Raw genomic sequence first — 15243 nt, 5'->3', positions numbered from 1 at the left:
TGAGAACAATTCTAAAGAAACAACTTTAAAACATATCACAAATATAAAAAAAAACTAAACAAAATTCAGTCGCTAGAATTTTGGAAATGTTTTTGAGATTTTTAATTTGATATATTTTATTTGGATGAATTTGTTTCAATGAAAATCCTGCGTGAAAATGGTCAGTTTTCGGTTTTTCCTGGTCTAGAGGTAAATCATGAAAGCAACGTATGGCTGGAATCAGAATGATTAGATTTGGTTTTTTTTTCGGAATCGGAATGGTCAATTTTCGTATCATTTTTTTTTTTGATCGGAAAGGTTAGAATGCCATTTGACACTATGACCCTTTCCCAAGAAAGAAAAAATCCCAGAAATTTGTATTGTAGTTGAATTACCAAAAAAAAAGTTAATTTGTATGAGAATCTATGATATTTACGCTGCTTTTTTATATCTTTAGATCATCAAATCTCAAATACTTCAAATCTAATAAAAGGTTGAATCATAAAAGGTTGAATCACTATGAATTCCAATACTCTGGTTAATTTTTGGTTGGAAAATGTTTTTTTCTGGGATACTTTTGGCGAATGGATTTCTGGATAATGAGATTGAACCATATTTTTTTAAACCAACTTCGGCATTGGAAATAAGCTGGTTTAAAAATTAAAAAAAAACTGACTGTTGCTTTGCTTTTCAAAAAATCCCGGAATAATTTCCGACATTTCAAGAAATATTCAACCTTGACAATCTGGACGAACTCTTCCAAATCACCAGCAACGGTTTAAACAGTGATTATAACCAACTGGAAGCCTTTTTGTTCAAGGGCAGTAAATTCTCCTCCAAACCTGCTCCGACTCGCCAACTTTATGCTCCGCATCGAAACTTTACAAAGCGAATCTCCGCACATTGCGCGCCTCATAACTCTGTTGCCACCAGACCAGACCACGCTGCTGAATGCCTTCTAAATTACACCAAACTCCTCTCTGCCCTCCTAGCAGCGCTTGCAGCATCCCACCCAGCCCCGAACGTCTTTAAGATTTAGTCCAAACCTGATGACAATATATTTTCCACGCCTCACACACATTTCTTGAGGTTGGCGCCCAACTGGAACGAAAATCAATAACTTGTAACACCGCACCGAGTCGGATTGGGCTTGACTTGACTTGGCTTGGTTTGGTTTGGGTGGTGAAATCAGATTCCAGATGCATCTTCTCCAACTACACGAGAAGTCAAGCCAAAGCCAGTCCTTGGAAATATGAAGAGAATTTCTATAGACGTCGAATGTTTACTTTTTTGAGCGCACAGACACACACAGCCTCACATACATTTTGTATAGAGCTCAGGATCCTCGTCAGAGCATTGTCGGAACATAATGGAAGAGCATTGGCAAAAGTGTCGAGGGTGAAGGAGGGTGGGTGGTTTGAGGATGCTTTATTAGTTTACCGCCGGGATCCACCACCACCGAACGAAAACGGGTTGGGGAATATTTGCCAGAGCAAGCACACAGAAGCCATCCTCCCGCCCTTTACTTTGTGTTGTCGAAAACCCAGCAGAGACCCCAATTGAACTGGCTGGCTGGTTGCCGCAATCGATTTACTTCCTAATGGACTGTACATACTTTATCCTGTCATAGTAAATCCTGGCCCGGGCGGAGCAGAGAACCGTTCTTCGGTGCACCCAGAGTGAACTCTGGGTCCGACACGCCCGGGATGCATCCGGTGGACCATCGTCCCGCCGCTCCACGATTGTACAGAACCAGTACACACACAAATTGATCCAATATGTTGTAGCGTTGAATTGGGAGAGGAGTTTGGCGAGGGTTCACCATGGGATTATGTGGTCAAAATTCAGCTATCATACAGCATGCAATGTTTTGGACACGCCCTAAACAAGTAGTGTGACCAATGACACGAATCCATTTTATTCAACTATCACCGCATTGAAAAATATGTAATGATCACACGCTTTAAAGATTGCTTAAATTTTCTTACGTTGAAAATTGTACCTTTAAACAGCTTGATTTTTTTACAGTCGACTTTAAAAAGAAAAAAAGTTTTGATTTTTATTTATATTAAATTTAACCGCATAAAAATAAAGGATTTTTTTTCTACCTTGTTGAGCCATGTCTCAAAATTTGCTTTAAGTCGTGTTAAAAATGGAGTTATCAAGGAAATAATTTACAAAATTAACTCTAAAAATTGTTGAGGGTGCACAGCAACCAAGGAAGTTGTTGTCTTCTTATACCACAATTGTAAAACTTACGGACGCAATCCGTAGACTTTTGATATGTAACAAATAAACATAAAAAAAACTTTTTTTTACTTTTTTTCAATTCTACATTGATTAATGTTAAAGGTATCAATAGTGTCCAAAAGGCCCTTGGAGGATGACCACCTTTTTTCATTTTGATTTAACAAAAAAAGTATGATTTCTGTCAAGAAGGGCTTAATTTTAGGACCAAATTGTGATACCATACGGATTTTTTATTTGATCATAGTTTTGTACGGAATCAGAAAAATCATGTCACGCTGTTTTACTTAATTTGAGCTCTCCAGGTTCCAGAAGAGAGGGGATGAATTTGGCTATTTGGACAAAATACTTAATATTTCGAAAAATCTAGCCATATATTTGAAAAGGTCGTATGACAAGTTTAAAAAAACGTCAAAAATAGAATAGAATAGAATACCTTCAAAATAAAGCAATGACCAATGCTATTTAGAGTAGCCAAGTTAAGAGATCTTTAAAACAGCCAACTCAACATTTTTCTTTTTTGTTTTAATTGGTTGCTTGGAACGACGCAGAGATATGTCTCTTTATGTGGTGCTGGCAGCTTTTCATATAAAAATGGTATGTGAAAATCAAATCTTTATCTTTTAAAGGAATGTTTTGTTAGATTTCCCGTTCTCGATAAAGTTGTAGGTGTGGATGAAGACTACACCGAAAAAAATGATAGATGGAAAAAAATCTTAGCAAGCTATTTATAATATTTTTATATTTATTTTATGGAAAAATAATCTTTTTAGAAAGTTCCAGAATGGGCAAAAAACATTGATCAATTGAAAAAAGATTTTCGACTTCATATTTAATGTCAAATCAAAGCTGAAAGATATAAAATTTAACGGAGTTAAGACCTAATAAAGTGCATTAAGGTGTGCATCAGTGCATCAGAGGTACGCAGTAAAAAAATCTGTGTAAAATCGCATGCAAAAGCATGCACATCACCTTTGTGAGCAAAAGCATGTAATATTGTATGAGAAAACGTGTACACAAAAACCATGTAACGAAGAAAAAAAATCAGGTCTGCTCACCCCAAAAATAACATTAATCCGAGAGTCATACTCAGATAACCAAATCCGCGCCCCAACCCGCTTGGCTATCTCGCCGCTGTGAAAAAAGGTAGGATCAATGCCAATGTAACAGTAGGTTTTCCGTACGTCGTATACTGTGTTAACTGCATACGATGTATGGGGAACCTACAGCTACACAGCTAAAAATGTAGTAATCCAGCTGCGTGTAAAAGGCCTGGGTGTAAAATAAATATTGCATTTTTTTATGCAATTTTATGTAATTTTGCACCCTGAAATATGTAGCCGGTTAGTATGGAAAACCTACTTGATCGAAATGTCAAGCTCATATATGCGTTTATCCTTACAACGTTTCATCGGTCTGATGGCCGAGTGGGCTAAGGCGCCAGTCCTTACTGTTGGTGCTGGGTTTGAATCCCGTCGGTTGCAACTTTTTTTTTGTTTTTGCAAAAATTGTACATGCAGTGTGTAATATTAAGTGTTTATTTTGACGAAGGTGATGTGCATGCTTTTGCATGCGATTTTACCATCGGATTTTTTGCTGTGTACATCGGTGAAAATCCAAACATATACATTGCGGCGAGATAGCCGAGAGGGTTGGGGCGCGGACTTGGTAATCTGAATATGATTCTTGCCGGTTTGATGTTATTTTTGGGGTGAACAGACCTTATTATTTTTTCTTCGGTACATGCTTTTTGTGTACACGTTTTCTCATACAATATTACATGCTTTTGTTCACAAATGTGATGTGCATGCTTTTGCATGCGATTTTACCATCGGATTTTATGCTGTGTAAAGTTTCTAATTTTCACTGCAAAAATGTACCCATTCTCAGATGTAATATTGTCATGATATTTTCAACATTATGCATCAAACAGACATAAATTTCACAATTCAAACTTAGAATGATGTGAAGGTAGATCCCAACAACAATAAAAATAACAACAACAAAATTTGAAGAGATTGATATAACTTTCGATATCGAAAGTTAGCTGATTAGAATTAAATTTTCTGGTGGTTACTTTCCCATATCCAATCAAATGAGGAAAATTTTCTTTTGTTTTAACCGCAGCAATGCAATGATATATTTTTTCATAAATTATAAGATTTTTTGGATTTTTATATTGGATTTGTATTACTCCTAAAAGAATGAAAAAGAAATTTCTTATTTGAGCTTAAAAGATGAATTTAGTTTTCTAACATCCAATGGAATATCTTATGAAATGGTTTCTCATTAAGGTGAGAAATATTATTTTGCGCGAATTTTGAAGAAATGGCAACATTTTTTTGTAAATTTGAATCCATTACAGAAATTGCAGCAAAATTCCATAAAATTTTATTGACGCGAAGTTGGCTGTTAAATTGTTGCAAAATTTGCTATTTATATGTTTTATATTACAGAAAAAAAACTTTTAGAAACTGTTAAAAATTGATTTCAAATATTTTTTGCTGACAATTTTGTTAATTTTTTTTCCATATTTCTGCAAATTAACAAAAACAGTTTGCAATTCATTCTATTTTTATATATTTAGGCTTTGAAGTAAATTCATTTTTTGTCATATTTTGGACTTGCACACTAATTTCTCATTACTGAATTCAGTTAAATTTATTGAAATCTGCACTACTGAAATTTTCAGTAAATGAAAACTTGCTGAAATTTCAGCAAAATTTGACAGATTCATTCAAATAAAAAATGAAGATCAGCGAAAAACTAACTGATAATTTCAGTAGTGCAGTTTTCAGTAAATATTAACTGAAAACGAACATCAGAATTTGCTGTGTGAACTTATTTTATTTTTGAAAAATAACGAAGGTCGAATTCCTTCCACCGCCAGTAACACCATTTATATCGAAAAATGTTTAAGCTATTTCTCATTTTAACCACCAATCCCTCCCACTGTCCAAAACAAAACTCTGCACACTGTCATCGGTCGTTCGCGCGCGCTCTCCCCACAGCCGTCACACCTGATTGCTTGCGGGGGAGGTGGATTGTATTTGCTGTAATTGAACCAGAAGCACCCACCGTGCGTGCTTGTTCGTTTGTTTGTGAGCGGTCGGGTGTGTCAATAGATTTCAACAACCGGATATGCATGCGTCCTTCCGGTGGGGGAGTACGTATTCCCAGAGTTCCCAACAAAAAGCTGACAAAACAATGCGGGGCGGACGCTTTTATTCGAAGGTGGTGCTGCTGCTGCCATTGACGGACGACGCACAATGTTTGTGTGTGTTGGTGGTAGGACAAAAGGATAACATCCGGCTCACCGGAGAAGCGTTACGTTGAAAATTGAAAAAAAAAATGGTGGATGTAATCTGAGGACATAGTTTGGCATGGTTCGCCGAAATGAACGTCGCGCAAATGCGCCAGATTAAGAGGAATTTTAGAGAACACGGATTCGTACCGGTGTGGACCATAAATCAGTCATTCTGCGGACGGTTCGCCCATTATTCAAAAGGACCACTCTCAACTTGTAACCGGAAATTAACGAGCGAAATTAAAGCCCCCTCGGGCATTCCAACCCTCCGTTCCCCCGCATAAAATAAAAGCTGATCCTACCTTTTCTCGCAGCATATCGCGAACACGCCCGGCTTGATTCCGCGACCGGTGCAGCTCGAGCTGCAGTTCCAGGCACCGTTCCTGCCAATTAATCTGCAACAAGAACCGTGTTCAAGTTATCGGCTTTCGCGCGCAACACCCAGTAATTACGCCGCAGCTTACCTCGGGAAGTCCCTGGCTGTAGTTGTTGACCTGGTGCACGTCCAGATTATCGGTAAGGCTGGAGAACGCCGGCCACGGTGCGTCCGAATCGAGGGCCGCCAGCGACGGATTGGCGATCATGCTGGCATTCGGCGTTGCCACCCTCGGAGGGATCATCGGTGGCCGGCTGCTGCTACCACTGTTACCTCCACCACCGGAACTAGGTCCCGGACCACCACCTCCCCCTCCTCCGCCGCGACGAGCCATCAGTCGGGGGCTGTTGGGCGTTGACCGGGAACCCATAACAATCCGGTTCAACCCAGGCGGGGGACCCCCGACGTAGCTGCTGGTCGAGCTGCTCGAGCTCATCTTGGCACTTTGATTCGATGCCGATGATAGCGATGTCGACGAGGAAGCCGTGTTGTAACTGTAAGCCCCGGACGACATGTGATGCTGGAGCAGCGTCGACGTGGATGACGAGTTCGATGGGCCACCGCCGTGGACGACGCCATACTTGTGGTGGTTCTGCTGTTGTTGCTGCTGTTGATGCTGGAGCAGATGTTGCTGGTGTTGCTGGATTTGCTGCTGGATCTGCTCGAGGTCACTGAGGCTCGTCAGCGGGTCGAAGATTTGGGACAGACGGCGGGGAGGAGTTTCATCGGACATTGCTCGGGGCGAAGCACTCCTCTCCAGCGGGCTCCACGGAGGTAGCACACGGAGCGCAGCGTGGTTCTATGGGGGAAACATTTCTAGAAAGGGAGGAGATGAAAATTGCATTGGTTAGATATGATGTGAAATGCCAAATCTTTTATGATATTATTTTGTTCAATTTTTTCATGTTTTTAATATATTTTTTAGTGACTTTTGAATTGTATTTTTTGACTTGGATGAAACTTTAACCATGCATTTCCCTATGTCAAAGAAAGGCAGTTTTTCAAATAGGTCTCCATACAATCTTGGGTACTGATCATACAAAATTGGTATGTATCTGTATCTTTAGAAGGGATTTTCTGATTGGTTTGGTATCTTCACCAAAGTTGTAGGTGTTGATTAGGATTTTAAGGAAAAAAAAACACGGAAAAAAATAAAATATTTAAAAAAGAAGAATTTCCAAAATATCATCTTCTGAGCCATAGTGCGTGATGGTGCAAAATCTGGTTAAGGACATATGATTCTTTGAAAAAATATCGAAACTCTGGACAATTAAATTTTATCGTTTTCAAGTTCTAGCTACTTTCAGGTATAAATATGATTTTTTTTAGGTTTTTCGAGTTTAAAAAAAATTGAAGGAAAAGAAAAAACAAATATTTTTGAAACGCTGAGAAAATTTTCTATAACATTCGCTCTGTAACTTTGAAAATCGGGCAATTATCTTCTGAGAGTAACTTTCAGTCCTCACACAGAATCGAATCGATAAAAATGAATTTCTCTAAGCGTCACCTATTAGTTCGATTTTGAATGTATTTTTTTTTCTGATCTTTTCAATGAAAATAATTTCAATTTTTTTAAATAAAGCTCAACTTTTAGAGAGGTTCAAAAATAGATATTTTTTCTTATTCAAAATGTCAGTTTGAAATTGCATTCTTTTATTATTTATTATTGTACTATTAAGTAAAAAAATGTACAGTAAAAAACCACCCCAAAAATCAAATATTGAAGTTTAACTTTTTATTATCAAAAGTTGAACTCCCAAAATATCATCTTCTGAGCCATAGTACGTGATGGTACAAAATCTGGTTTAGTAGATATGATTTTTTTTAATGAGGTTTTCGAAAAAAATATCGAAACCCTGGACAATTAAAATTTATCGTTTTCAAGTTTTAGCTACTTAAAGTTATACATTTTCAATTTTTTAAGGTTTTTCGAGTTTAAAAAAAAAATTGAAAGAAAATCGAAATCAAATATTTTTGAAAAGCTAGGAAAATGTTCTATTATTTTCTCTCTGGAATTTTGAAAATAGGGCAAATAGTTTCTGAGAGCCCTCACAAAGAGTTCGAATCTACAAAAATGATTTTTTTAAGCGTCACCTATTAGTCCGATTTTAAATGTATTTTTTTAACTCTATAAACATTTTTTTATCTTTTCAATGAAAATAATTTCAAAACTTTAAAATAAAGCTTAACTTTCAAAAGGTCTAAAAATAGAAAAAAAATATTTAAAATGGCAGAATAAAATTGCAATCTTTAGTTATGTTTAATTGTACTATTTACGTAAAGAAATAATCTTCAGTTAAATAAGCACATTTTAATGTTTTTTTTTTAAAGTTTAAGACTACACAGAAAAAATGATTGTAATATAACATCTGGGAATGGTGACCGATTTCCAATTAATTAAACTGTAAACCATTTCTCTTGAAATCCTATCATAGGATTTTTTTCAGAATTGCATGTTTTTTCAACACTTATCGTATTTATCCGACTTGTCAGACAAAAACACAAAATACATGTACGACTCGTGCAAAAAAAAAATCATTTTGCATCTTGTTGCATAAACAACTATAAAAATATAAAATTAATCAATCAGAAAACAAATAAAAACTTTTTTTTATAACAGGGGTAAAAAAATGTGAAAAGCCTTCAAAACACAAAAAAGTTTGTTAAAAATTAAAAAAAAGAATGAAGTTAAGAGGCAGTATTTGTAAATATTGCTCGGTTTGTTCTAGAGGTCGTATCGATGTGCTCCGATTTGGATGAAACTTTCAGCGTTTGTTTGTCTATACATGAGATGAACTCATGCCAAATATGAGCCCTCTATGACAAAAGGAAGTGGGGTAAAACGGGCTTTGAAGTTTGAGGTCCAAAAAACCTAAAAAATCTTAAAATTGCTCGCATTTCCGTAAAACTTCATCAATTACAACTCTCTTAGATGCATTCGAAAGGTCTTTTGAAGCACTTCAAAATGTGCCATAGACATCCAGGATTGGTCCGACTTTTTCTCTTAGCTTTTGCAAATTACTGTCAAAAATGGATTTTTTTAAAACCTTAATATCTTTTTGCAACAGCCTCCAACACCCATACTCCCATAAGTCAAAAGATAGGTAATTACATGGACTATAAGCCTACGGTGTTAACTTTTTGGCCAATCGCAGTTTTTCTCATAGTTTTTCGATTTTTCTAGAACAAACATTTTACAACGTTAGTGTTTGCCCTGTAGGCCGCCATAGCGGCACTTTTTGGTCTCAATTTTGTCATATCTGGAATCCTCGGACAATTTCACGTAAGTTAGAAGTATTGGAGTTGTAAATTTGATTTAAAAAATAATTTTATAAAACATTTTTGAAAAAAGAAATAGATCTTATTTATCCTATGATCAATACGTCAAATGCTGTATCAAGTAGGCGAAAACCTGTTTTACCCCTAATCCAACAAATTGTTAAAAAATATTTTGATTCATTCTAAATGGCAATTTTTACAATCAAATTTACAACTCCAATACTTCTAACTTACGTGAAATTGTCCGAGGATTCCGAATATGACAAAATTGAGACCAAAAAGTGCCGTCTTCTTGGCCTACAGGGCAAAAACTAACGTTGTAAAATGTTTGTTCTAGAAAAACCGAAAAACTATGAGAAAAACTGCGATTGGCCAAAAAGTTAACACCGTAGGCTTATAGTCCATGTAATTACCTGTCTTTTGACCAATGGGAGTATGGGTGTTGGATGCTGTTGCAAAAAGATATTAAGGTTTTAAAAAAAATCCATTGTTGACAGTAATTTGCAAAAGCTAAGAGAAAAAGTCAAACCAATCCTGGATGTCTATGGCACATTTTGAAGTGCTTCAAAAGACCTTTCGAATGCATCCACGAGAGTTGGAATTGATGAAGTTTTACGGAAATGCGAGCAATTTTAAGATTTTTTAGGTTTTTTGGACCTCAAACTTCAAAGCCCGTTTTACCCCACTTCCCTTTGTCATAGAGGGCTCATATTTGGCATGAGTTCATCTCATGTATAGACAAACAAACGCTGAAAGTTTCATCCAAATCAGAGCACCTCGATACGACCTGTTACACATTGGTGAAAAACTCGCTCTTAAATTAAATGAAAAAGTTTCAAATATCTTCAATTTGTTGACATTTTCATTGCTTTTATTTAGTTGTTTATAATTCAGTTGTGTTTTTTCGGCAAGTTTTGTATCCAATTTAAAAATACTTCACAGTACAGACTCAATTATCCGAAGGCCTCAGAAAAACTTCACTTCGGATAATCGAATCACAAAAAAAATTGTTTTCTTTGTCTTATTTTTGATTGATTTGATGTTATCCGGCTCCTCCGGGGCGCCTGGAAGATGCACAGACACACCAACGAATTAACCACGGAGGCGCTCGGGAGACCTGGGGCCTCCCTAACCACAAGCTACAGGAAAAGTGGAATAGGGACAACCCCCCAGGCTCCCGAGACCCCTGGATGAGGTCGCACAAGGGCTAAAACCCCATCCCCTCGGATAATCTCAGGAAACACACCAGCGAGACCAGCAACGAGAACACCAACGCAGCACAAGTTTAAATAGTATAGCTAGTTTTAAATTTTTATCGTTTTCAATAAACAACATTTTATAAAAAAAAAATTGTTGAGCTTCTGTATGATCCCTAAACTACTCTGAAGTGATTTAGAGTTTTTAAATCCAAGATGGCGACCAAATTACGAAATACTGAAAAATTGAATTTGGTAATTTTTAAGGCCAGTCAAATCTGACTGAAACGGGGTCGCAGAACTTGTATTTGATATTAAAGATAAGAATATTCAAACAATGCGAAAAAAATTGTTTTGTTCGCGATTCGATTATCCGAAGTCCCATACAAACCTACGGATAATCGAACTTCGGATAACGAAACTTCGAATAATCGAGGCTTCGGATAATCAAGTCTAGACTGTATTAAGAGTTTCATAAAAAAATTGTAATACAATTAATAAACAAACCATATTGTTTATAATGAGATATTGAATTTCTTGATCTAAGAATCAAACGCCAAACAAAACAACAAAGAAATTTGATCTCCACGTTCCTTATAACACGTCAACATCCTTAATCATCTGCGGAATACATTGCATGATTGAATAAATATCAATTTTCAGGATGTTATCCGTCAATTCATCCGCATGTAATAGTGGTGCAACATCTACAACCAGACAACAGTGACTACGCCGGCACCACATGGCACATCCTCCGCGGATCACAATCCGATGTCAACGCCACTACGGTGGCTGTCGCGGAAGAAGAAGTCCTAGATGTCCTCCGCGTATGTTTGTAAATTATGTATGAAATGGCATTCGCCTCTTCGTACGAGAACGACACGCACTCGCCTTCTGTGGAGTGAGAGCAGATCCTAGATATTGGTTGGAGTAGGTGGAGTTCTGGATGGTCCACGTCACGTCTGTAATGGCACGTGAATGGCGCGAAACGAGCCTTGTCGTCCTCGCGGAAACCGCACTCTTTCGGAATAGCTTTATTTGAATTCCAAGACGATAAATATATAATTTAGTGGCAGCGTGGAGAGCCGTTTTGCGAATCGGAATTGGGCTGGAAGAGGGTGGAGGAAATATGGGATTTATGATAAATATTTGAGACATTTGTCTGTGACAAAGGTCCTTGCGTGCCGTTGTAAGTGTGATACTAATCCGTGCGTGAACAGCGGAATAATCGCTTCTTGGCGGTAGGTTGGTGGGTTTGGAGAAGGATACTTTGTTATGTATGAGGGTGCAGGATATAAATTTCTATTTGGAAAGCCGATTTATTCAATGTGCCACACACACACCTTCAATACATTGTAGGGTTAAATTGTTCGACTGTTGTAATTCAACGCACCAAAGCCGATTGGAGAGGATTTCTGCACGAACCGTTTTTCGGCTGCACCCCGTCCCCGGTTGTTTGGCGAGGCGTGGAAGTGTAATAAATTGTAGCATCCTTCAATCGATTTCACACCTGAGTGTGAGTGTCCCCTAGAAGCACATGGCAAGTGTGGAGCTTTTCATCCGCGCTTGGCTTTGGCAGTTGGTCCACCACTCCATCATTCATTGTTTGCCAATGTCCCGTTTATTTGGCACTTTGCCCAGAATTGAGTATCCTCACGGTGGGGCAGGCTGATAAAATAGTTGAAAATAAGTTTACCATTGAAGTTTTTATTGATATTTGCATTTTCAAAAAAAAAAAAAAAAAGTCCAAGGTGTTCTTTCTATACCATGGCGTTTGAAAAGTACATAAACCCCACTCGTCTTAGTAGTTAATTTACTCAATTGTCAAAATAATCAAAATTGCTAATGCTGGGGTTAAGACTTTTTTTTTGTCCGCATGTCATTTTTGTCATTTTTGTCATTTTTGTCATTTTTGTCATTTTTGTCATTTTTGTCATTTTTGTCATTTTTGTCATTTTTGTCATTTTTGTCATTTTTGTCATTTTTGTCATTTTTGTCATTTTTGTCATTTTTGTCATTTTTGTCATTTTTGTCATTTTTGTCATTTTTGTCATTTTTGTCATTTTTGTCATTTTTGTCATTTTTGTCATTTTTGTCATTTTTGTCATTTTTGTAATTTTTGTAATTTTTGTAATTTTTGTAATTTTTGTAATTTTTGTAATTTTTGTAATTTTTGTAATTTTTGTAATTTTTGTAATTTTTGTCATTTTTGTAATTTTTGTCATTTTTGTCATTTTTGTCATTTTTGTCATTTTTGTCATTTTTGTCATTTTTGTCATTTTTGTCATTTTTGTCATTTTTGTCATTTTTGTCATTTTTTTTCATTTTTGTCATTTTTGTCATTTTTTTTCATTTTTGTCATTTTTGTCATTTTTGTCATTTTTGTCATTTTTGTCATTTTTGTCATTTTTGTCATTTTTGTCATTTTTGTCATTTTTGTCATTTTTGTCATTTTTGTCATTTTTGTCATTTTTGTCATTTTTGTCATTTTTGTCATTTTTGTCATTTTTGTCATTTTTGTCATTTTTGTCATTTTTGTCATTTTTGTCATTTTTGTCATTTTTGTCATTTTTGTCATTTTTGTCATTTTTGTCATTTTTGTCATTTTTGTCATTTTTGTCATTTTTGTCATTTTTGTCATTTTTGTCATTTTTGTCATTTTTGTCATTTTTGTCATTTTTGTCATTTTTGTCATTTTTGTCATTTTTGTCATTTTTGTCATTTTTGTCATTTTTGTCATTTTTGTCATTTTTGTCATTTTTGTCATTTTTGTCATTTTTGTCATTTTTGTCATTTTTGTCATTTTTGTCATTTTTGTCATTTTTGTCATTTTTGTCATTTTTGTCATTTTTGTCATTTTTGTCATTTTTGTCATTTTTGTCATTTTTGTCATTTTTGTCATTTTTGTCATTTTTGTCATTTTTGTCATTTTTGTCATTTTTGTCATTTTTGTCATTTTTGTCATTTTTGTCATTTTTGTCATTTTTGTCATTTTTGTCATTTTTGTCATTTTTGTCATTTTTGTCATTTTTGTCATTTTTGTCATTTTTGTCATTTTTGTCATTTTTGTCATTTTGGTCATTTTGGTCATTTTTGACATTTTGATAGCTTTGGACATTTTGATAGTTTTGGACATTTTGAAAGCTTTGGTCAGTTTGGTCATTTTGGTAATTTTGGCCATTTTGAACTAATCCTTATTCCTCATATTTTTCCAGAAGGGTTGTGTAGTAAAGATGTATTTTCTCATTGAGGAAAAGAAGAAGTTAGTTATTTCAACAACAATTTTTTTAAAGGAGGCTGTCTTTCATTTTGTTTTGGTTTGATGTAACAATTATTATTTATTATTTCATACATTTTTCAGTTTTTTGAATCAGAACAAAAGTTTAAATAAGTGCAATATATCTCACCGTGAGTTTCATAAAACTCCCAGTAAGCCCATCTACTAGCAAATAAAAATGTAAAAAAAAAAGTTCTGGACCAAACCAGGCCCACGAACTCCATCACACGCCTCGTCACGTCACCGTTGATGACATATTGATGGTTTCCATAAAGCTGACGTCGCTCGCCTGTTCGGAACTGGATTTTGAGTTGATGAATTTTCCGGCAGGCAGACTCTTGAAAAATGTGCTCCCGCGTGAGATGGATGAAAATCAAGTTAAGTGATAAATAATTAGGTTACAGCCAGCCCTGCGAGCGAAACAAGGCGGGGAAAAAAAGCCCCCGGTGGCAGCTGACAGCTTTTCATCCTTCTTTTGGTGTATTGTTGACGGGGGGAGGGAGCGTCCATAATTACGGCGCGGGGGTGGACGGGCGTCCATTATCGTCGCCATCGTCCTGACAAGTGGAAATAATGGGATTAAAATTTTGCGGTGCGCTGCGAGGGATAACAAATTATGCACCGAGATCACGATCTTGGTGATGGAAAACAAAAGTGTCACCTTCAGTTGGAGAAAAGTGAATGAAAAACCAAAAGCGCTGTAACGTAACGTTCACTGCAGACTAATTAAATTATGTCCACGATGCGCCACCGGGCACTATTTGCATAAATACGCGTTCAATGCGGTCAATTTCTTCTGGAGGTCAGTCCCACGAGTCGAAAGCTAACATACCAATAAATGTCACAAATGCTGACGGTCAATGCATCATTCCCAGCTGCTGCTGACCAGGCGCAACTATTATTGTACGTTCATACAACAACACGCGGGTCGCTGACATATGAATTAACGTTATCATTCTGAGCTGGACTTGCGGACGACTTGGGGATGGTGGCGGCCAAATTACCATAATCTGCGTCCATAAATATCACATTTCTGCAATGCACACAAGCACAATTGTGTCTGCATTCAATAAAACGCACAAAGATCTGGACGATGTGATACCGAGTGCGTTTGGCACACATGAATAATGCAAACTTAATTAAATTTGTTTTAATTATTTCAATAAAACTTGATAGTTCTCATGCTCATTGGGGCCTGGTTCTTGGAAAGAATACACAATGGGTCATCTGGGCTGGGATGATTCGTTGCATCATCATCACGCTGCTCTTATCTTTAAGGATGATGCTGGGACTGGCGGCTTGTCGCTCACTGAATTAAAGTTGACTTTAAGTGCAACGGTTTGTAGTTCAGTTCTCTCAAAATAAAGGAGGTTACAAAATTGCAGGTCCAACCAAATTTTGGAATAAACTAGTTTTGTACGCACAAATTTGTGTTTCATTTTATCTTTTTTTCTTATTCAGCAACTTTTGCTCTACAAAATGTTTTAACGACTTTTGTTATGTATGATTTTTGATGTAATTTGGCTTATTCTATCACTTTTTATTATTACCTTTTGACTTTCCACAATCTCATATTTTTACA

General features: G+C 36.3%; 1 protein-coding gene across 9 annotated transcripts in view; it reads right to left on the bottom strand.

The window, feature by feature from the left end:
- Positions 1-15243, bottom strand: part of LOC120414335 (uncharacterized protein CG43867) — a 309678-nt gene that overhangs the window by 197881 nt on the left and 96554 nt on the right. For all 9 annotated transcript variants that reach the window (XM_039575476.2, XM_039575477.2, XM_039575478.2 and 6 more), the window contains exons 2-3: positions 5998-6725; positions 5836-5928 (exon numbers count right to left, since the gene is read on the bottom strand). In XM_039575476.2, the coding sequence (XP_039431410.1) occupies positions 5836-5928; positions 5998-6642 (738 nt within the window). In that variant the 5' untranslated portion in view covers positions 6643-6725. The remainder of the gene's footprint in view (positions 1-5835; positions 5929-5997; positions 6726-15243) is intronic.

The sequence above is a fragment of the Culex pipiens genome, chromosome 3 (genome assembly GCF_016801865.2).
Source record: "Culex pipiens pallens isolate TS chromosome 3, TS_CPP_V2, whole genome shotgun sequence".
Classification (NCBI taxonomy): Eukaryota; Metazoa; Arthropoda; class Insecta; order Diptera; family Culicidae; genus Culex; species Culex pipiens.
This window is presented reverse-complemented; position numbering and strand designations above follow the sequence as displayed.